Raw genomic sequence first — 22,025 nt, 5'->3', positions numbered from 1 at the left:
AGAGAACAAGACAGGGGTGAAATATGCACCAAGACTCAGCAACCGTGAAGTCAGATGATGGGTCGTCAGCTGCGTGAAACATCAGCGCTTCTGAGGGAGTTTTACATTTGTTATACTAAAAGCACTTTTATTTACATGGAATTCAGGAGAAGAATCACCATACTTTGCAAAATGTAGCTAGACCTCAGGAAGTCCTTCTTGTCTGGCCAACCTAAGGCAAGACTACCTTTGCCCTGGGCCCTGTGTGGGCAAGGCCTTCAGAGGGCATGGGGTTCCTCGCTCAGTGCCTTCCTCAGATCTGCAGTCAAGGCATTCCTGGGTAGATGGGACAGAACCTAGATCTCCTCCCCAAAGACCAGGCTGGGCAGCAGCTCAGAAGTGGGAGTACTCCCAGCTGAGGTGTCTTGGCAGCTGCTGTGACAGAAGTCTTGTGGGGGACAGGCAAGGGTGGCCAGCCTCTAGAGAAGAACTACTTCCTGCCTCTGGGCTGAGCATTCTTCGAAGCAGCAGGAAGCAGGGTCAGCAGGGGACACAGGGCTGTCCAGCTGCTTCCCATTCCCAGGGATGCCCACTTGGGCCAAATGAAACACTGGGTGAGGACAATCTTGTCAGGAGGATGGACTGGCTCGAGGCATTTGGCTTTGGAATTGCTGTGACTTGACCGTGTATGCCAAGCTGTTCAAGGGACAGAAGCCACACAGAGAAACAAGGCAATGGTGCATCTCCGGCTCAGCACCCTTCAGGAAATGGTGCTGCTGCCCTGGGGCTCGGAAGGCCATGCATGGAGGAGCCTTCCAGAGAGGCCAGCTTGGCAGGGACGTGACCGTCTCTGGTTTCACAACAGGAAGCTGTGAGACAACGGGATGTTTCCAGGGAACTGAAGAGCCGGCCCATTTGGTGAAGTCAGGCTGCCAGCCTGAGGCTGCCCAGTGCCCTCATCTCAGCAGCCTGGGTGGGTGGGGCACAGGCCTGCCCCAACTGTCCCATCGTGGTATATCAGCATGTCCTGAATGAATGAAGGAACAAATGAGGTGCTAAAGAGCCTCGGGCAAGAGAAACAGTCCCACCTCTAATCCCCCATGCTGAGACACCCAGACGCCTAGGGAATTCATTAACAGGACAGTTATGGCTGGGCCTGGCTTTTACCAACACTACCCCAGACAGATGGTGTCCAACCAGGGGTAGTCTGTCTGTCTGTGATGACAGACCAGGCTCCTCAGGCCATCTGTCACTACATTCACAAGACTCTGCCAGAATGGGTGCCCCCAGCTTTACCACGCCCACCTCTGGCTTTTGCTGGTCTTTGCCTTGGGTCATCTGCATGGCATTGGGTGGTCTTCAAACACCCAGGGCAGAGGGCAGTACTAAGCAGTGGGTCACAACCAGAGCCAGGGTGCTATGGGATAAGGCTCTTATACACTGTAAAGATTTGAAACTCGAATTGGTTTAGTAAAATGCTGATTGGCTAGTAGCCAAGCAGGAAGTATAGGCAGGGCAAGCAGACTAGGAGAATTCTGGGAAGAGGAAGGGTATTCAGGAGTTGCCAGCCAGAGGCAGAGGAAGCAAGATGAGAATGCTGAACTGAAAAAAGGTATCAAGCTACGTGGCTAAACAGATAAGAATTATGGGTTAATTTAAGCATAAGAGCTAGTTAGTAGTAAGCCTAAGCTACTGGCTGAACAGTTATAATTAATATAAGCTTCTGTGTGGTAATTTGGGAAGTGGCTGCTGGGTATTTGGAAATTGTTGGTGCAACAGAAACGTCTGCCTACACCAAGGCCTGCTTGTTAGGACCCCAGCTTTCTTCAGGTGTGTGCCTCTAGGGCCATACTCACTATCGTGACCTTGCTCTGGCTTCTTTAAGGACAGTCGCTAATCTTACCTGGTTGCCTGGGACCAGCACTATGTCACACATAATCCAGAATCTCTGTCTCCATCTCATTTTCACTCCCATCTGAGGGCTTGAAATCCTCCTCTTCCTCCTCCTCCTCCTCTTCCTCCTCGCCTTCCTCTCCAGACTCGAACATCAGCTGTCCTTTTCCACGATCAGCCTTACCTGGGTCGGAGAAGAGAGCTGTGCAAGAAGGAGAGAAGGCTGTGTCTCCCGATGCTGGCCCCCAGGGTCCTAGTGCACATTCACTGTGACAGGTGGTGGTCCTGAAGAAGCTACTATGGAAAGAATGAGTGGAGACCCAGGAAGGTGAAGCCTCACAAGGCATTTTTGAAGGCATTTTCTGGAGAGAGCCATGAGCAGCCTGGGACCCTATGTAGCTTCAGAGGGCATACACCATTATTCCCAGAAAAGGTTCACAGCCTTTACTGGACGCCCAGAGATTGCACCCATGTCCCCAACAAGCCAGGAAGCCCTGCTCTACTCCAGTGCCCACTGTCTACCCTGGAAGGAGTCCCTTGCAGACCCCCTGCCCAGCGAGTGCCTCACTTTCCACAGCACCAGGGGCTAGCCCTGGTTTGGTTTGAAGAAGGAGCTAGGGGATGCAGTGCGGGGCCATGGGCCCCACAGGAGGAGATGATGGGCAGCATGAGGGCCTCCGCTGTTGTCAGCAATAGGTCTGAGGTTTCCCTGCACATGTGGCTCTCACCAGGCCTCTCAGAGCGGATGGTCTGCAGAATCATGAGTGACATGGTGTCCCTCAGGTGGTCGGTGGTCTTGGGGAGACACCAGCCGTCTCTCTCTGTGCACACACTCTCTGTCCCATCATTGCGGTGAACAATTTTCTGCAACCTATGGGCAGAGGAGGCTGTGTGGGCAGAGTCCGGGGACAAGGCTCTACGGTGAGAAACTTTACAGAGCCCCACAGTGTGGCTCCATGTGTGGTGGCTCATGGGACAGAGTTCCAGCACAGCTCTATGGGCATGGGTTTGTGGGAACAGGATGCCAATGGGGAGGCTCCTACACAGGCTCTGTGTGACAAACAGTGCTTAGAGGGAAGTCTCAGAGGTGGTGGGTAACGAAGAGCTTGCAGGGATGAATGGTTCCAGCTGGGTTCCTTAATATTTTGCTGTCTCTGAATAGCACCATACCCCACCCAAAAAAACCCCAAAGCCAAACCAAGAACTAAAAACTGTAGAGAGCTGGGTGTACCCCAGACCCACTTCTCTGCTGACAGCCATGCTCCCCCTAGACCCCACATGCTGCTGTTCCTTTCCAAGCTGTGCCCACTCTTGTCTTCTAAACAGGTGTCCAGATCAGGAGCCGTGTCAATCAAGGACATGCCCAGGGAAAGACTCTAGCAAAAGCAATTGCTACTAGCAAGCAGGGCTGCTTTCTCCAGGGCACAGTGCAGCCACAGTTGTTGGTTCCTGCCTTCTAGCCCACTTGGCAGGACCAAGGCCAGCACCCAACTCCCGGTGCCATAGTCTCCCTTAGAGCTCACTGCAGGGAGAGCTGCAGAGAACACTGGTCTTGTTCTACTGAGTTCTAGCCCAGAGTTCCACGGGCCATCCGTGGCACAGGACCCCCCATACATACTCCTCCACGTTCAAATCACACAGCTGGTAGAACATCTGTCGATAGGGTGGCAGAGCCCCTTCCCGGAAGATGTAGACTGAATCCTGAGGAAAGGAGGGGAGAGAACAGGATGGCTATGCAGTCCCCTAGGGTCTAACAGTGCTGAGGACAGCCATGCTGTGGCTTTCACGGGAGTCTATGGAGTTGGCTTGTCCTCAGGACCAGGGTGGCCAGCAGATGTGGAGAAAGGAGGCTCTCACTCCCCAGGAGGTTCTGGAGGGTGGAGGCAGTCAGGCCCTCCTCAGACCCCTGGGAAGCCTGCCGGTTTACAGCATGGGGCTGCCACCAGCCTGGACTGGGCTCTGCCTTCTGTACCTTCCAAAAGGATCTGGTCTACTCCTCACCAGCTGTTTCTAATTAGTCACTCTGTGTGCCCCTGCATGCTCCCTGGACTGCTTTTTGAGGAGGAAGGCAGGGTTTAATGAGTATCATTTTCTGTTTTTTCCACTTGGAACATAGCCTTGAAGTCAAGGATTAGGTCCCAAGACGTTGACAGCCAAGGCATGAGGGCACTAGAGGGATCAGCTGTCTCCCTCATGTCGCCTGTCTCTGCTGAACTTAAATTTTCAGTCACAGCCACTCAAGCAGGGACTCCAGGGTAGAGAACACACGAGCTTGGCCTCTCCAGGGACTGTAGAGGGATCAGGAGAAGCGTGGGAGTGTGCTAACCACTGTGGGGTGATACTGATGAAAATGTGAGCCTTGGAGGTCTGGGTCCATCCCATCACACATGTCAACCCACAGCTGAGCCCCAGATGTTCTGGTCTGGCCTGTGCTCATGTCTACGCCCGAGTCCTGTCATCTTGGCAGCAGCTACAGGCCTTAGGGAGCCAGGCTCACCAGGGGCCACCACACATCTGCTGGTGTCAGATGTCCTCTCCAGGACCTGTCACCACCTCTTTGCCCAGACGGCCCAAGTTCCTCATGGCCTTGGGTAGATGGCACTCCAAATTCTCATTTTGTTTCTGGAGGGGTCTGAGGTAGGAGTAATGCAAAGGCACTTGGTAGGCAGAGAGTTGGGTCAAAGATCCTTCCCAGGGTCACAAGTGCCCAACCCTGAAAAGATGCTTTATCCCCACACCTGACGTTCCACTAGAGCCTGAGGGCACTTACCTTGAGCTTGTACTTATTGTAGGTCAGTTTCCGTGGGCCGTCTGTTCCTGATGGGCCCAGGCCCTGCTTCAAGTCATGCATGGTGACAAGCTGGTTGGCTACATGGGAGCAGGGAAGTGCTTTGGTTTGGAGGGAGTGGGGACCACCCTGCCTGGCCTTTTGCACCTGTAAGGAACGGCCAGCAGACCTCTCCCACCTCCCTTGGCCATGTCCTGATGCAGGCAATCCAGTCACTTACATGTCTTCTTGACAGTGATGGGGAGGCTGTAGTTGTACGTGCTGCGCTTTGCTTTGACAGGCATGTCCCTGGAGCCAAAACCTACAGGCAAGGGCCATGTGTCAGAGAGAAGTAGGTGCCAACCCATCAGGGCAACTGTCAGGGGTTTAAAGTGGCCAACTCCATCTGCCACCTACAGAAGGAATGGACACCAGCACATCTAGCAATTCTCACACGCTGATAACCTTATGTGGTTTCCTTGACATCCTAGGCTTAAAATTTTAAGTAGGACCTGTGCATAGGTCCTTGTTTATAAACTAGAAAGCCACAACACAGCCAGCAAAGAGGTGGCACTTTCATATCCAAGATCCTTTATATTGTTCCACAGATTCTCAGAGGGGGAGGGCTTAAGGAGGGAGGGTGGGATACAGAAATGTTTCTAGTCACTCCATAGGAATAGACTCTTTTTTTTTTTTTTTTTTTTTTGAGACAGGATCTCACTGTGTAGCCTTGATTGCCCTAGAATTCACTATACAGACTATACTGGCTTCAAATTCACAGAGATCTACCTGTTTCTGCCTTGTGAATGTTGGGACTAAGGTATGTGCTACCTTTAATCTCACACGCTGAGATTAAAGACACATGTGTCTGCTAGGAATGTGTGTGTAATTTTAAAATTTTAATTTTATAAAATATATATATATATACATATACACACACATATACATACACACACACATTTAATTTTAAAATTATGTGTGTGTGTGTGTTGGTATGTGCATGTAAGTGCAGATGCCTATGGATGCATGGATGCTCTGGCACTGGAGTTGCAGGCAGTTGTGAGTCGTCTGACATGGTAATGGGAATTAAGTAGGATCCTCCGCAAGCATATGTGCTGCTGTAACTGCTGAGCCATGCTATTCGGCCCCAGAATAGAAGAGAGGGCTGGAGACGTGGCTGGAGAGGTGGCTGTGCAGACATGAGGATTCAAGTGGGGACCCAGCGTCTGCACAGCAAGCTGGACGTCCCGCAGGCATCCTGGGACCCAAGTTCCAGGTTTGCCAGTGTGTCTATGTACCAGAGACAAGGTCGCTGAGGCTTGCGGGCTTCCAGCCGGCTGAGAAAATGTGAGTCCCAGGTTCATGAAGAGATTCTGTCTCAAAGAACTAGGTGGAAAGTGACAAAGGACACCTGATCCTCTTTTCTGGCCTCCAAGTGTGTGCATAGGAATGCTCACGTGCACACACACGTGCTTATACTCAAATACACGCATACATAGATTTTTTTTTTTTTTTTTTTTTTTTTAGGAGAGTGCTATAAATGGAGGACACAAAGAGACAAAGACAGAAAATAAACTTATTTTTACCATATTTCATTCCACAACGGATTCGAAAGTCAAGGACTTGATAAATTTTGGCATCTGGGTGTTTTCGAGGGTCATAGCCAAATCGAATCCACAAGCTTCTCCATGGACCTGTTATCTAGAGACCAAAAAGTACTGAGTGTGAAGTAGGGCCAAGGGTCCTCTGGTACCTGGGTGGGGACCAAGCCCCAGTGAGGAGGAGGACCTCCCTGAGCTCTGAGAACATGGCCTTAGAGCCCTACTTCTGACAAGGTCCTATGAGGATAAAGTGACATCAGGAGTTTCCACCACTGCTCGTGGTACTCAAGGTACAACGTGACAACTGTCCTAGCGTGTGGACTCCTGTCCTTGAACAGCTAGAAGTAATGTTCAGGGAGGGAAGGCAGCTTTCCCTGCCCATCATCCACCTTTAAGGGCATGTTTTATGCTGGCTCCCCTCGGCAGGTAGGACGCCTTTCCTTCCAAACTTTTAGGAACCTCTGTACCACAACCCCCATCTCCATCCTCTCCTGGGAGGAATCAAGGGTGGACTTCTTCCACTAAGGCCCACTCTGTATGGGTAGCTGAGGTGAGAGGTGCTGTCACTCAGGGGCTGGACTCTGGGCTGCAGGCAGCTCTGCCACTCCTTGGCTACAGAACCAAACATGGCATGTCAACTCTCTGGGCAGCTTCTCCTCAGAGATAAAAACGGACTCTTACCGTCGCCTCCAGGAGAAATAGAGGCAGTGACATGTAGCCTCACCCAGCACCAGGCCCTTAGGAATTTCTCACTACAAGGTCACTATGTACAGAATGCTTACCTATGACTTAGATAATGCTTCTTCATCTCAAGTCATCAACACACAGCAAGAAACATTATTAGAAGGTTGAGGTGGACCACCGAGCTTTGAAATTTTTCTAGCTGTTTCTTTTTTGTTTGGATACACACACACAGGTTATGCATGTCTGTGAGTATGTATGGGTGTATGTGTGTGTGCACATGTGTAGGTATGCATGTGTGTGTGTGTGTGTGTGTGTGTGTGTGTGTATACCAAACACCAGAGGGTGTTGCTGGTTGTTTTTATCACTCTCCACCCTAATTTTTAAGATGTGGTTCCCCAGGATCTGTCCAACTCTACGACTCAGCGCTGGGGTTACAGGCACATGCCCCCAGGGCCAGGTGCTACCACGCCCAACTTTCATGCGAGTGCCGGGGCTCCTCTAGCCTGTGCAGCAAGTGCTTTGCCCGCTGAGGCACCTCCCCGGGAGGCTCTCCAACTGGTTTTAACAAGTTGTGTCAGGGCGCCAGGTGGCAGGGATGCTAGGAGGGATGTCTACCTTCTGTTGCCATGGCTCTAATATGTCACATCAGGGATCAAGGACCACACTGGTGGGAATCAAGGGGTGTGTAGACTAGCTGCCACTTACCATGTAATAAGCCATGTAGGGAAGTAAGATCTTGAGCTTGTCAGGGTGGACACTGACGTTAGACTTGACAGCATTCCGTGACCAGATGGGACGAATGTCAAAGAGCTAGGGAAAGTCACGAGCACAGTCTGAGAGGAACACCAACGGCTACTGGCCTTCTCACACCAGCCGCCCTGTGTGTCTGGGCCCCAGTGGCGAGGGCAGGGACTCAACAAGCCTCCAGAACCCACCACTTACCAGCCCCTCATAAACCCCTTCCTCCCTACTCCTAATCCCTTCAAGGCACGGATGATACATCCTGCACGTGAAAGTGGGGTCCTGAAGTGAGCAAACGGTCCCCGTCCTTATGTGGTTTACAGTGCAATGGAGCAACGTGGCTGAGCAAGCACATGCTACAACCCTGACCTTCCTAACCTGGAAGCAAAGGCTGGAGATGGGGCTTCAGGAAGGTCAAGGGAGGGCCTGGTCGTGAGGAGGGCTGGACAAGGCCACTGTGACCAGAATGGAGGCCAGAGCAGATGAGCCACAGAGAAAGCCTCGGTGACCACTGAGATTCAGTCAGAGCTGCGGTTTCTGAGGGACCCCGTCCTTGAACAGGGTGTAGCTTCAGTTTCAACAAGGAAAGCCTCCCTGGGAGCCTGCTGTTTAGGCCTGGGGACTCAGCAGAAACCCAGTCTCCTGCACACAGCACCTGAAGCCCCGAAGAGACTACAGAGCCCTATGACATGTCTCCAGTTCACCCCAGGAGGAAGGCACCACCGTCTGCACATGGCCACATTCCATGGGTTTGTTACAAGTAATAATAGCTCTGCACAGGTTGCTAGACATCGGCTCCACATTCAAGTCTCAGCCCAGCAATGACCCGTTCTCTGGCACCCCAAAGAGACCCAGCACAGTGTCTCCCAGCCCTCTTTTTACTTTCTGAAGCAGTCTAGTTGCCAAGGCTAGCCCTGAACTCACTCTGCTGACTAGATGCACTACTCCTACTCCTGGGGTTATAGCCTGTGCCACCAAGCCCAGCTTCTGACACAGCTTTCAGATGTAACAGCTGGAGGTAAAAATACCCCCCCCCACCCCCCACTAACCAGCCAGTGCTAGAAAAGCCTAGCCACCTACGGCGGTGCAGTACGAGTGGCCCAGCAGGCCGGGTGGGGCAGGAGACTCACCTTCCTCAGCTCTTCCTCCACCTTCTGGTCTATGGGGTTGGTGCAGGCCTTCTTCCATGTCTGTACTGCAGCCTCCAAAGGCTGCAGAGGTACCTCAGGGTCCTCAAAGTTGACAAAGATGGCATTATGGGGGCGCCGGGCTCTACTCAATCCAATCAGGTTCTCGCCTGAGATGGAGGGATTGTGGTAGCCTTCCCTGTGGACAGAGAGAGAAGCTTAGATTACCATCCCAGGCACAGGCCTGGCCAGGCAGGCAGGGACTCCAGCAGGCATGGCTCACCAGTAGACCATACCCATGTGATTTTCTCTGGATTCAGGAGGGAGGACCTCAGCACTGCCTGCTGGAGAAGCATGTGCCGGGAGGCTGCCATCAAGGGACAGAAGGGCTGTAACTGCCTGCGGGGGCGCAGGAAACTCTGGGGCCAGTGGCCTTGAAGGAAGGCAAGGCCCCGAAGTCCCAGAGACTGGGGCATGGGAAAGGGCACCGTTGCAAGGCTGGTGGCCTCCCAACTGCAACTGTATCGATCCCCACACAGCAAAATCCAGCCAGTGCAAAGCTGTGTACAAACCAAATGCCCATCAGCCACATATGTGGACAGTGACGTGAACTCTGCCTACTTACTTGACTCACTCAACTCAAAATGATCCTCCAAGGAAGGAGTTTCTGAGGGAAGTAACTGAGGCCACCTAGATTAGGAAATGTGCCCAAACAGCCTCTGCTACAGGAGCTCGGCCTTGGCCCCAAGAGGCCTGGCTGCAGCCATCCCGTAGCCAACCGTCCCTCCACCTAGCAGAGTGTGACTTGGCTCAGAAGCATCTGGACAACATGGGTCAATGAAAAGGATGCAGCCAGGTGGTATTACTAGAGCCCAGAGGTTAAGCCAGGGGTCTACCTGTCCACACCCATAGTGTCCAAGAGCAAGAGGGACCCATGTGAACTGTACCCTGTGGGGTGATGTGGTCTGACCTCTCTGCCCTGGAACAAACAGACCACTTTGTGTGTGTGTGCACACGGGAAGGGGTGAGAAGTGGGTGAGATGTGTTTCTCATACACAGGGGTACATAAATCTCTATACCTTCCTCAGTTTGTTATGAACCTTAAAAAACTGTTTGTTTGTTTATTCTGGTTTTTCGAGACAGGGTTTCTCCGTGTAGTTTTGGTGCCTGTCCTGGATTTTGCTCTGTAGACCAGGCTGGCCTAGAACTCACTGAGATCCACCTGGCTCTGCCTCCTGAGTGCTGGGATTAAAGGCATGTGCCATTACGACCCGGCAAAAAATAGTTTTAAAACACACGCACACACATACTCTGCACATGTATCAGCACAGAACATGCCTAGGAGGGTGGTTCCTGAAGCCAGCAGTCACCAGAAAGAGCAGACACAGAGACATTAGTATCTGAACCCCATGTGTACATCCTCAGCTTCAACAATTACTGCCAAACAAGGGCCCCTGCTTCCTCCACACTCACCCACCCCACAGCACTTCACAGTGCATTTTACTCTATGTCCTGGATGTCACAAGCCCATCACAGCCATCACCTTTTCATTTGTTCCCATACCCTTAAAATACATTTCTTTTCATTTATGTGTATGTGTCTGTATGTTTATGCAACGTGGGTGACGGTTTTGTGGAGGCCAGAAGTTGTGAGCCACGTAATGTGGGTGCTGGGAACGAAACTCTGGTCCTCTGGGAGAGCAGCAAGTGCTCCTAACCACTGAGCCACCTCTCCAGCCCCTTCTTTTAAAAAACAATCTCCAGCTATGTAACCCAGGCTGGTCTAGAATTCCTAGGCTCAAGCAATCCTCCTCAACCTCACTCAGTTTACACTTTATCCTACTTTTCTACATGAGTACATACCATCTGCAAACTTAAAAAAAAACAAAAAAACACAAGTGGTTTTCACATTGGCAAACAAAATATGAAGTGCGGGGTCAAGTCTGTGCTTTTTTTCAAACGTGCCTGTCAGGAACCATCCCGGGTAGGTACAACACTATCCTGCTTTAAAGTCCTTCTCCCCGAGCCCCCAACACCCTCAAGAAGGAAAGTAAGTGGCTGGCCTTCACGTCAGAGAGGAGTATAATGGGGTGTGTGTGTGTGTGTGTGTGTGTGTGTGTGTGTGTGTGTGTGTGTGTGTGTGTGTGTGTGTGTGTGTGTGTGTCTGCCTCTGCTGCCCATCCACTGCCTCTGGCTAGCTCTATTGACTACAATGACTCTAAGTCTGTGCAGAAGTGCTGGTAGGAGCAGAAGGGGCTCAACACCCTGCCAGCCTCCCCTCTGCAAACCCAGGCTGTAGGACACTCAACCCCGAGGTAGACAGCCAGGCCTTCCTCCCCAAGGAAGGTCAGCCACGCACAAAAATCAACAGTGCCTGGGAAGAAAGGCAGGTTCTTTCCATGTGCGGAAACCTGCTCAATCACAAGAGGACGAAAAGGGGTCATGCCCAAGGGCCCCAGGTCAGCTGGCTGACCCACGACCCACTTCAGAGGCTTGGACCAGCTGCCTACCAGCCTCTGTGTGCGGAGTGTGGCCCAGGTGTCCTACTTCTGTGTACTGCTCTTCCTACTCCAGGTGTACACTGCTTTGTGAGGGGATGAAAACACATCAGAAACATGCAACTTTGAAAAAGCAATGAAGCAGCTGCCCACAATGGCATGCGCCTTTAATCTCAGAACTGGGGAGGCCGAGGCAGGCGGATCTGTGTTGAGTTCGAGGCCAGCCTGGTCTACAGAGCAAATTCTAAGACAGCCAAGGTTACACAGAGAAACCCTGTCTCGAAAAAACAAACAACCCCCCCAACACACACACATACACACACACACACACACACACACACACACACACACACACACGAAAAGGAAAGGAAAGAAAAGAAAAGAAAGAAAAGAAAAAGCGAAGCAAGGTAGCTCAGTGGATAAAGGTGTTAGCTGTCAAGCCTGATGACCTGAGTTCAAACCCCAGGACACACACACAGTGGAAGGAGAGAACTGACTCCTACAAGCTGTCCTCTGACTTCCAAACATGCACTGTGGCACAGGCATGCCCACAAGCATGTGAACACACTCTTGAGTACATGCTAGCATGCACATGCACGCACACACACACATACCCCGGACTCATTAAATAGGTAAATAAATGTAATAGAAAAAGAAGGAAACAGTAAGCCCACTCAGTACTGGTTTACACTCTCATGCCAGGCACGCTGCACACTCGCAAGGGGCTTTGGCAGGGAGGCAATGGCACTTGTTCTTTTTGGTTGTATCTTTTCATAGTATTTTTTCCTTTTTTTTTTTTTTTTTTTTTTTTTGCTTTTTCAAGACAGGGTTTCTCTGTGTAGCCCTGGCTGTCCTGGAACTCACTCTGTAGCCCAGGCTGGCCTTGAACTCAGAGATCTGCCTGACTCTGTCTCCCGAGTGCTGGGATTAAAGGCGTGCGCCAACACACCTGGCACTTGTTTTTTCTTAACAAGCACAACTCACTCTCGGAATCAAAAAAACAGTAGGAGAGGGGACAGGAAAGTGACAGACTGAATGAACAGCTCTGGAAGCACCTAAGCCTCTTTCTTTTTTTATTTTATTTGTATTTGTTTATTCGTTTGTTCATTCATCCATTCATTCATTCATTCATCCATTCATTCATTCATTCATCCATTCATTCATTCATTTTTTAAGACAGGGTTTCTCTGTGTATCCCTGACTGTCCTGGAAATCACTCTGTAGATCATGCTGGCCTCATCACCTGGATTTTTTTTTTTAAATGTCAGCTCAGGGTGACCTTAAACTTGTGACCCTCAACTTTGTGAGTGCCGGAATTATCAGTATGTAAACTATAATCCCAGAAGCTTTATCTATTTATTTATTATTTGTTTGTTTATTTAATTGAGACAAACTCTTTTTTTTTTTTTTGGTCCAGGCTGGCCTCTGCTTTAGCTTCCTGGGTAATTGGAGTATGGATATACACTACTGCACCTCCCATTCACAGAAGTTGTTTGAGTTATCTGAGACAGGTTTCTTCTCTGTGTAAGTCTTGGCTGTCCTGGAACTCAGAGATCCGCCTGCCTCTACCTCCTAGTGCTGGGATTAAAGATGTGTGTCACCACTGCCCGGCCCTACAGTAGTTTTTAAAGCAGAGAACAATACACTTTTTGTGATGGGACCTAAGCCTGCTGGCATAGCCTAGAGATCTTTTTTTTTTTTTCTTTTTCCCGAGACAGGGTTTCTCTGTGTAGCTTTGTGCCTTTCCTGGAACTCACTCTGTAGACCAGGCTGGCCTCAAACTCCTAGAGATCTACCAGGCTCTGCCTCCAAAGTGCTGGGATTAAAGGTGTGCACCACCACTGCCCGGCTCAGCCTCGAGATCTTAACCCTAACCCTGGCTCTGGGGTGGGGGCTGCCCATGCTTCTTCTGTACGGGCCTCAGCTTTGCTCTAGAATGCTTTCTCTGAACCCTTTCTTGTCACTCATTTTTACAGCCAGCTCCCAATGGCGTCTCGAGTCCCTCAGCCTACCCATACAATGTCTTCAATGCACCCATCCATTTGCTCACATTCTGTCCCGCTTCACAGGCTCCAGCCCAGAGCGGAGCCTCCCTGCCATGTGGTCTGCTGACACAGAGCTCCAAGCCTGGGCCACCAGAGGATTCTATCAGGACTTGACAAGAGTTTCTGCCCTACCTCCTGCCAAAATGGCCACCCTGGGCACATCTTCTGGAACGTCCCAGGCTTCTGCTCTCCCTCACACTACCGTTTGGTTTTGTGCTACAGTAGCTGTTCTGGCACCTGCCCTTTTCACAGGGCACAGAAGCCACCATGCGCCACGTCAGCACTCAGAGCTCAATTTTCTGAAGGCTGCACACAGCCAGGCAGCGTCTCTTTCAGAACACCAAAGACCAACCACAGGCCGGCTCTCAAGCTGTGTCCACCCTCTGGCTTATCTGACATGTTGACCTTGCTTCCCAAGGCTTCTTTCACTGGGTCCCAGCTATCAGCAGCACTCTGCTCAGGCAGAGAACAAAGCCAGCCAAACCACTGCTTCTGGGAAGCACACAACAAAATGAGAAATGCTGTCTTTGTGTATACAGTTTTGAAAAGGTACTAGGCATGGTGACTCAAGCCTATGATCCCAGCACTTGGGAGGCTCAGGCCAGAGACAGTGCAGGTCTGAAGCCAGCCTGGATGATGCAATAAGCTCTGGGTCAGCCTGGACTACAGAGACAGACCTTTTCTCTAAACATCACAAGCATACAAGTAAGAACAGTGTGAGATTAAGGACCAAGCAAGGCCCAGGGATTGGGCAAGGCCAGGCTCAGAGCTTCCCATGTGGCCTGGAGACCCCAAGTCTCATCTACCTCCTTTGTAAAATTGGGATGACAGGGAACTGGCAAATTACCGAGAGGCTGACACCAAATGCAGGCTCAGCATTTCCCCACAGCTGGCAACTGTTATTAATCTCATATTGGGAATGCTCCAATTTATTTCTTCCACATTAGTCAGTCTTGGCTCTCATACAAAAGGATTCTTCTTCCTTGTGACAATGTGCAGCTGCCTCCAGAGAACACCCACGTTTGACAATGCCACAGGGTCCTCACTCTGTCCAGATTGTGGGAATGAAAGCACTCATCTCACCAGTGCATGTGGTCTTATTTGGGACTTTTACAACCGTCAGTGCAGGAGACGCTCACCACTGATTCGGAGACGCTCAGCACCCATTCTCAGATAGAACACGGAGCCCAGCCTCATACTCAGTGAGCAAGACTCAGGGAGGGAGGGTCAGTCAGCCTGAAGGGAGGCCGCAGCAAGCAGGGACGGGCTGCACAGCCTTGGCAGCAACTCCAGCCACGTAGGCAGATAGGGAGGTGGCAAGTGGGTCAAACGGGCTGAGGTTCTTCAGGGAGATGGCTTCTAGAAGGCTGGGCTACAGAGCAAGCTATGAACTCTGCTGAGACAGGAACCAGGAGGCCATGAGGTGGACAGAGGAGACAGAAAAGGGCTGGGTCAGAGTGGGATGTTTACACATGGCATTTCACAGGTAATGCCAATATTGACGACTGCAAGGTCCAAAGAGACCATTTCCTATCAGGAGCCCTCAAGTCCTATAGTTCACTGCCTACTGAGAATGATGCCAGTCTGTGACCACCAGGCCACTGCTTAGGACACCTGCCTTCTGAATCTGCAGTGGGACAGGGGTGAGGGGTGGGGGGCTGCCTACCGGTGTTGTGTCTCAGGGCGATAGAAATAGTCCACGGGTGTGTCCAGCCGGGAGAAGATGGGTGGGGGAATGTAGAGTGGCAGCTCCTGGTGGAAGAACTCCTCCTTCTCAGGCTTGCGCATGAGCACTCTGTCATACATGGACACGTGCTCGCCCCCCGCTTCCGTGTGCACTGCCAAGTACTGGAAGTCAGACATTCCTGGAAAGACAAGAGAACAGATGGCAGGCCCTCACTCGGGCTCTGGCACTGCTGTGCTGACACTCACGTCATCTCAGGAAGGGCTGCACGAGCTGTGCAGCGCCCTTCTGATTGGTGTGCAAAGTAGTGCAGGGAGAATGGCTTGGGGGAGCCAGAAGAGCCACGGAACGGCGGTAAAGTCCAGGGAGCTAATCCACAGAACACGGTGTGCCCCTGCTTACAATACAGTATTTCCACCAAGCTCCAGGGGCTGCTGGTCCAGGGCCACACTGAGCAACAGTGTGCTGGCTCAACTTGAAAAAAATACAACTGTGATACATTAGGAGCCACTTCCCCCTGGAAGGACAATCCTCATGGTGGACAGGCATCTACCAGGATGACTTGTATCAATGCCCAGCCCAAGGGACCCTAGGTCTAGGTCCTATTCTGTTTTCCTTTTTGTTTTATGTTAGAGACATGACCTTACTGTAACCCAGGCTGGCCTCAAACTCTCTCCCTCTCCTTTTTTCTCTTTGGATTTCCCTTTTTTCTTCTCAACCTTTTAGTCTCTTTAGATTCTTTCTTGGGGCAGCAGCTGTAACCAGCTGTGTCTAAGGCATGTTGATCATTTGCCAAGCACCTGCCATGTGGCTCTTTAACAGACACCGTCTCTGTGAATCTTGTCCAGGGCCTAATGAACTCCTGGCTCTGTAGCCCCAGTACACAGACAAGGAGACAGAGGCAAAGGGAAGCTAAGGCACCTGGTGAGTGGTGGACAGTGGAAAGCGGGGGATGAATAAGAACAAATATAATGATGAGATGTAGGAAAATGTTACAGTGAAACTCACTACTTTATATGCTAACTTAAATATTTGATGACAGACAGACAAACTGTTAGGGCTCATCAGGTATAATTCCAAAGTGAATGCTCTTTGGCTCTGCCTTTCCAGTTCCTGCCTTCCTGCCTCCTCCCTGGAGTTCCCTGGAAGAAGCAATTCTGAATGAGGATCCTACACTAGGCATCCAGTTCAAGGAAGCATGAAGTGCCATGGGACCCAAGTCAGCTAGGGAAGCTTCAGAGGATGAACCCAGCAGCCAGGGGAGCCAGGCAGTATCACAGTCCTATAATCTCAACAGTTTGGGGGGCTGGCACAGAGGTTTGGTGAGCTTAGAGTTTAAGGCTAGCTTGAGAGAAGGTTCCAAAACACGAGGTGTCAGACTGGAGCTCTGATCACCAGTCTGATCTGGCCCCACACAATGGTTTATCTTAAATTGTGTTTTCATAGAACTCTAGATTCCCAGCTTCTCTTAAGGGTCTAAAAGGTTGAAGAGATGGTTCAGTGGTTAAGAACACTTCCTGATTTTCCAAGGACCCAAGTTCCGTTCCTACATCAGATGACTCACAGTTTTCTGTATTCCAGCTCCAGGGGATTGGACACTGTCTTCAGAAATCTATAGGTACTTATATACATGTGGCATGTATACACATAAAATAGAAAAAAAAAAAAAAAAAAAAAACCTCTTAAAGAGGGAGAGAAAGCGAGGTGTGGTGGCACATGCCTTTAATCCAGCACTTGGGAGGCAGAGGCAGGTGGATCTCTGTGAGTTCCAGGTCAGCCTGGTCTACAGAGTTAGTTCCAGGACAGCCAAGTCTATGCAGAAAGACCCGGTGGGCTGGCTACTTTTATGTCAACATGGCATAAGCTAGCATCATCTGAGAGGAAGGAGCCTCAATTGAGAAAATTCCTCCATAAGATCAGTCTGTAAGCAGATAAACCTATAAAGCATTTTCTCAGTTAGTGATTGGTATAGGAGGGCCCAGTCCATGATGGGCTGGTGGTCCTGGGTTCTATAAGAAAGCAGGTCGAGCAAGAGATGAGGAGTAAGTAAGCAGCACTCCTCCATGACCTCTGCATCAGCACCTGCCTCCAGGTTCCTGACTCACTGCTTCTGATGATGAATTGTTATAAGGAACTGTGAGTGAAATAAACCCTTTCCTCCTCAAGTTGCTTTTGGTCATGAAGCTTCATCATAGCAACAGAAACCCTAACTAAGACACTGTCTGAAAGAGAGAGAGAGAGAGAGAGAGAGAGAGAGAGAGAGAGAGAGAGAGAATGAATAAAAGGTCAGAAGGCAGTGTACCCACACTCTGTAAGGGACTGTTACCGGAGAGGCTGCATCCACAATGGGTAATGGCTCTGCCTCAGGCATGGGTATACCCTACCCCACTTTTCATGTGGCTCCACATCAGGCCCCGAAACCACCCGATACCACGGTAGATGTCAGTTACCCTGGAATTTGTAAATTGTGGAGATGATGCCAAGGATTTCCAAGTCATATGTGACCAGGGGGTCGGTCTCAGCCCCTAGGGCACCTCTCCGCCGTCTTGTTCTTTTCTTGATCCGGAGCAGCATGCTGCTGGTACTGAAGCGGTTAGCGCACACAGGGTGGCAGTATGGGTCCTTGGGCCGGAAGTAGAGCTCAAGCCTCTTGGTAGGGTCAGTATAGATCTGCAGCAGGGCCAAGGGAGACAGGGGAGTGGTAAGCAGCGAGGCACTCAGCAGAGCACTGCTTCTCTTCCCACGGAGCCGAGCTGATGGTGACCCAGGAAGGGCCAGGAGGCTCATGTTCTACTTCTACCTCTTCGTTCCCATACAACTCATTTCCAAACCCCAGTTTCTCAGTGTGTAGACAGTAGAGAAAAGGAAGTCAAAGAGCCTCCTTCTAATAGGTCGTAAAGTGAGAGATAACTGCTAATTAAGTGAAAGCTATCATTTATCAAGTGCAAGGCACAAAAAGGACTCTCCTAGCACCACATCACAGGCAGGCTTACCATCCTTCCTGTTTATTTCTGAGTTGACAGAAGTAAACTTTCAGAACTGACTAGGCTAGAGTTACCTATGCCAAAACTACTGGCCTGCTGCAGGGTTCAATCAGTAGTCAGTCTCACAAGCAAGTGTTTCTAGATCCACGAGAGACTACATCAGCAGTAATGACCATTCTGAGAGTCATCGCTTATTACTTACAGCCTTCAAGGCCCCAGTTTTTCTTCTTATAAAAACAAAACAAACAGCGGTGGCCCACACCTTTAATCCCAGCACTCGGGAGGCAGAGCCAGGTGGATCTCTGTGAGTTCGAGGCCAGCCTGGTCTACAGAGAGAGATCCAGGACAGGCACCAAAGCTACACAGAGAAACCCTGTCTCGAAAAACCAACCCTCCTCCACCCCCCCAAGAAGAGTGTCCACCTCATGATACCATTGCAAGGATTAAATTAAAATAGTAGTGCCTGACTCATGGTAAGCACTCAGCACTCGCTGCCTCCATGTGAACAAATGCTTGCCCCACATCTGGTAAGAGGAATGCAAAGTGTCAGCTGTGCCTGTTTGAACCAACAATGTACACTGGCTTGAGGTCACCCACAAGTCCAACTCCTAACTCCCAATACTCAGGAATGGGGCCTTCAGGAAGTGCTCAGGAGCATCCTAGGTAAAAGATGAAAGTTAAAAGCCTGGGGGCTGGGAAGATGACTTAGAGGGTAAGAGCCCTTTTTTCTGTTACAGAGAACTGTTCCCAACACCCAAACACTGGGTAGTGCACAACCACCTGTAATCAAAGCTCTAAGGGATCCAGCACCCTCTTCTGGCTTTAAGAGTCACCTGTGGGGCTAGAGAGATGGCTCAGTGGTTAAGAGCACCGCCTGCTCTTCCAGAGGACCTGGGTTCAATTCCCAGCACCCACATGGCAGCTCACAACTGTCTGTAATGCACATAAAATAAAGTTTTGGGTTTTTTTTTTTTTTTTAAAAAAGAGTCACCTGTATACACAACTAAAAGTTAGGTTTAACTCTTAAAAAACAAACAAACAAAAACCAGCCTCATTCCTCAGGCACCCCCTTCTCACAAAGTATACGCACTGACCTAATGGAATAGGGATGAGCCTAGACAAGGCCTAGCACATCAGTACTCCAGAAACCCAAGCAGAATGTATGAATGATGGCAGATCATCCCTATCAGGCATCCCTGTGGTAAGGGAGAATAAGGATTCTGTCAAGGTCATAATGTTAATAATGGAAACTCTACTGGCACAATCAGCTCTTTTCCACTCATGAAAAATGGAGGAGCAGCTCAAACGCTAGTCAGGCAGGAATTCAAGTCCCTGTTGGACCTGTAGCGACTGGCTGGCCTAACCTTTTCCTGTCCCCTTATCTGGAAAATGGAAATAAAAATAGCATCTAGGAAGCCGGGCGGTGGTGGCGCACGCCTTTAATCCCAGCACTCGGGAGGCAGAGCTAGGCGGATCTCTGTGAGTTCGAGGCCAGCCTGGTCTCCAAAGCGAGTTCCAGGAAAGGCGCAAAGCTATACAGAGAAACCCTGTCTCGAAAAACCAAAAAAAAAAAAAAAAAAAAAAAAAAAAAAAAAAAAAAAAAAATAGTATCTAGGGTTGGGGATTTAGCTCAGTGGTAGCTAGCAAGTGCAGGGCCCTGGGTTCGGTCCTCAGCTCTGAAAAAATAAAAAATATAAAAATAGTATCTAGTTCATTAGGCTGTCGTCAGGACTCATACTTGATAAATAGTCGTGACATACTTGATAAATTTTTATAAAATGGGGGACTTGTACAGATATTAGTGCAGAAGTGAACAAGAGAGGTCCCTGCTCTGAGTTTAGAGCCTCAGTGCCGAGTAATAAATAAACTGGTAATAAATGTATCAAAATGAAATCTCAGATTGGAATTAACAATGGAAGGAGCCAGATATTAAATGAGTCTAAGGTGTTCAGGGAAAACATTTCTAAAGAAATATCCCAAGATCTAGCACACAGAGCATCACTCAACCCCACCCCCACCCCCGCCCCACCGCCTCAACTTGCGGTGTGGCCTTAAACTGTTCACTTGTAAAATACAGGCCTTGTAGTTCCTACTCTAGGGATTCCAAGGACTGCGGCATGTAAATAAAGCACTTGGCACTTGCCTAATACAGAATACAAGGTCAGCGAATTGCACCACTTTTACCTACAGGTGGGGCAAAAGTTCTTGTCCTGGAACTCACTCTGTAGCCCAGGCTGACCTCGAACTCACAGAGATCCGCCTGCCTCTGCCTCCCGAGTGCTGGGATTAAAGGCGTGAGCCACCACTGGGGCAAAAGTTCTTAATCCCTTTCCTCCAGTACCTCGGTTTTCTACCGAGAGAAATAAGGTCAGAGAAGCTTACTACACTCAGCGCGGCCGCAGACGAACTGTGTTCCTGGGACAGATGTTAAGCATGCTACTCATATTTGGGGACAGAAAGAAAACAAAGCCTAACTCAAAGAAGGGCCCAGAACCTGCCTAAACTCTCCGTTGCCAAGGAAACCGCTCTCCCTCCCGGTAGTCCCGCCCATTCGATAGACGTGGTTCTTTTCCCGCGGTCCCGGCGTTTCCCAGCTCCTTACTCGAGAGACGCCTTCCTCGCCGCCCAGAGTCTGTAGCATCTTGACCTCATTACGCACCACGCCCGGGTACTCCACGCATACCAGTCGCCGTTCCCGCCGTAGGTCCACAGGGATGGCGGCCTTTGGCTCCGCGTCCGGCTCCACCGCCGCCATGCCTACCAGTCCCGGCCCGGCGCCCGGTGGCCCGTTCCTCAAATGGCTCCCCGAGGCCTCACCTCAATGGTTCCGCTAATAAATGGTTCCGGTCTTCCTTACTGTTCACCTCTCTCTAAACCACCGAAACTCGAAGGCCTTCGGGAACCAGCGCGCCACGGCGTCTGTTTATTTTGCCACACCACAGAGGTCCGGAGGGTTTTTGTTTGTTTGTTAAAAATGAAGAGGGGTGGACAGAGTGGCGAGACGAGGGCGTATCCCACCAGCTAGCCAAACCAGACGAAGCCCGGACCCGGCCGGGTCCTTCCGGATATCCCGTCCAATGAGAGCTTGAAGGCGTCGCCAAGGCGCCTTCTGGCCCGCCTCCTATCAGTGAGCTGGTTTTCGGATGTCAAACAAAAAACAGCCCACTGAATACGAATCGCCTTGCTTCTGTGTATATGAGTTTAGGGCTGACCACTTGAGATTGGATATCATGGGGGCAACAATGGAGAACGGTAATTTTCAGCAGCCACTGATTGATTGCCTGTAGCTCTTTATCTAGGGGTGGAGCTTTGTGAGGTTCCCCCATCCACGTGGGTATGCACATGGTATTGTTTAGAAGATCATATTGCTCTCTCTTTCTTTCCTCCTCCTTTTCCTCCTCCTCCCTCTTTTTCTCTCGTTAATTTTCTTTTCTTTTTTTCCTTTCTTTATTTTTTTATTTTTGAGACAGGGTCTTTTTATGTAGCCCCAACTGACCTGGAACTCGCTATATGGACCAGGCTGCCCTCGAACTCACAGAGATCTGCCTGCCTCTGCCTCCCGAATGCTGGGATTAAAGGCATGTGCCACCATGCCCCATTGCAGGACCAGAGTTCTGACAGCCCTTAGAAGGAATTCGGGGTGAAATGGTGGGCTTGAGGCATTGGCACCCAGTGCTCTCGTAACACCACACTCAAAGGCTTCAGCTCAGGCAGGATTCAGGCATCCTTCTTCATCCAGTAGTATTAGGCAGATACTAAAGACCTCTGTTGTGTGGAGGAATGGATCTGGAAGGCTAAAGTGGGTTCAGATGAGACACTGAGAGGCAGACTAGTCCAGGCAGGAGATGCATCCTGAGGCCAGGAAGTGACTATGAGAATGAAGTTTTGGAACTGCATTTGAGGCTATAAGAAGACCAACTGTGTATGGGCACCCCAAGTTTCTGAAGTGATTTCTCAGTTAAAGAACTCCATTGGAAAGGCAGAATAGGGGCTAGAGATAGCTCAGTGATTAAGAGTACTTGC

The 22,025-nt window shown here is 50.3% G+C and overlaps 1 protein-coding gene across 2 annotated transcripts; it reads right to left on the bottom strand.

Annotated features, from left to right (window-relative positions):
* Nucleotides 1-99: 99 nt before the first annotated feature.
* Nucleotides 100-21,067, bottom strand: Gtf3c5 (general transcription factor IIIC subunit 5). Of its 2 annotated transcripts, none has more exons than XM_028883341.2 (12): nucleotides 20,605-21,067; nucleotides 17,469-17,688; nucleotides 15,001-15,199; nucleotides 8,796-8,991; nucleotides 7,630-7,734; nucleotides 6,226-6,340; nucleotides 4,881-4,961; nucleotides 4,643-4,740; nucleotides 3,491-3,573; nucleotides 2,601-2,743; nucleotides 1,883-2,074; nucleotides 100-1,006 (listed from the first exon to the last, which is right to left on the bottom strand). In XM_028883341.2, the coding sequence occupies exons 1-11, from the start codon at nucleotides 20,755-20,757 to the stop codon at nucleotides 1,908-1,910; spliced, it is 1,560 nt and encodes a 519-aa protein (XP_028739174.1). In that variant the 5' UTR covers nucleotides 20,758-21,067; the 3' UTR covers nucleotides 100-1,006; nucleotides 1,883-1,907. The 2 variants fall into 2 exon arrangements, with proteins under 2 accessions (XP_028739174.1, XP_028739175.1); XM_028883342.2 differs by having other exon boundaries at nucleotides 1,883-2,056.
* Nucleotides 21,068-22,025: the final 958 nt, after the last annotated feature.

The sequence above is a fragment of the Peromyscus leucopus genome, chromosome 4 (genome assembly GCF_004664715.2).
Source record: "Peromyscus leucopus breed LL Stock chromosome 4, UCI_PerLeu_2.1, whole genome shotgun sequence".
In the NCBI taxonomy this organism is placed as follows: Eukaryota; Metazoa; Chordata; class Mammalia; order Rodentia; family Cricetidae; genus Peromyscus; species Peromyscus leucopus.
Note: the sequence above shows the minus strand (reverse complement) of the source record. Positions and strands in the feature narration are given on the sequence as shown.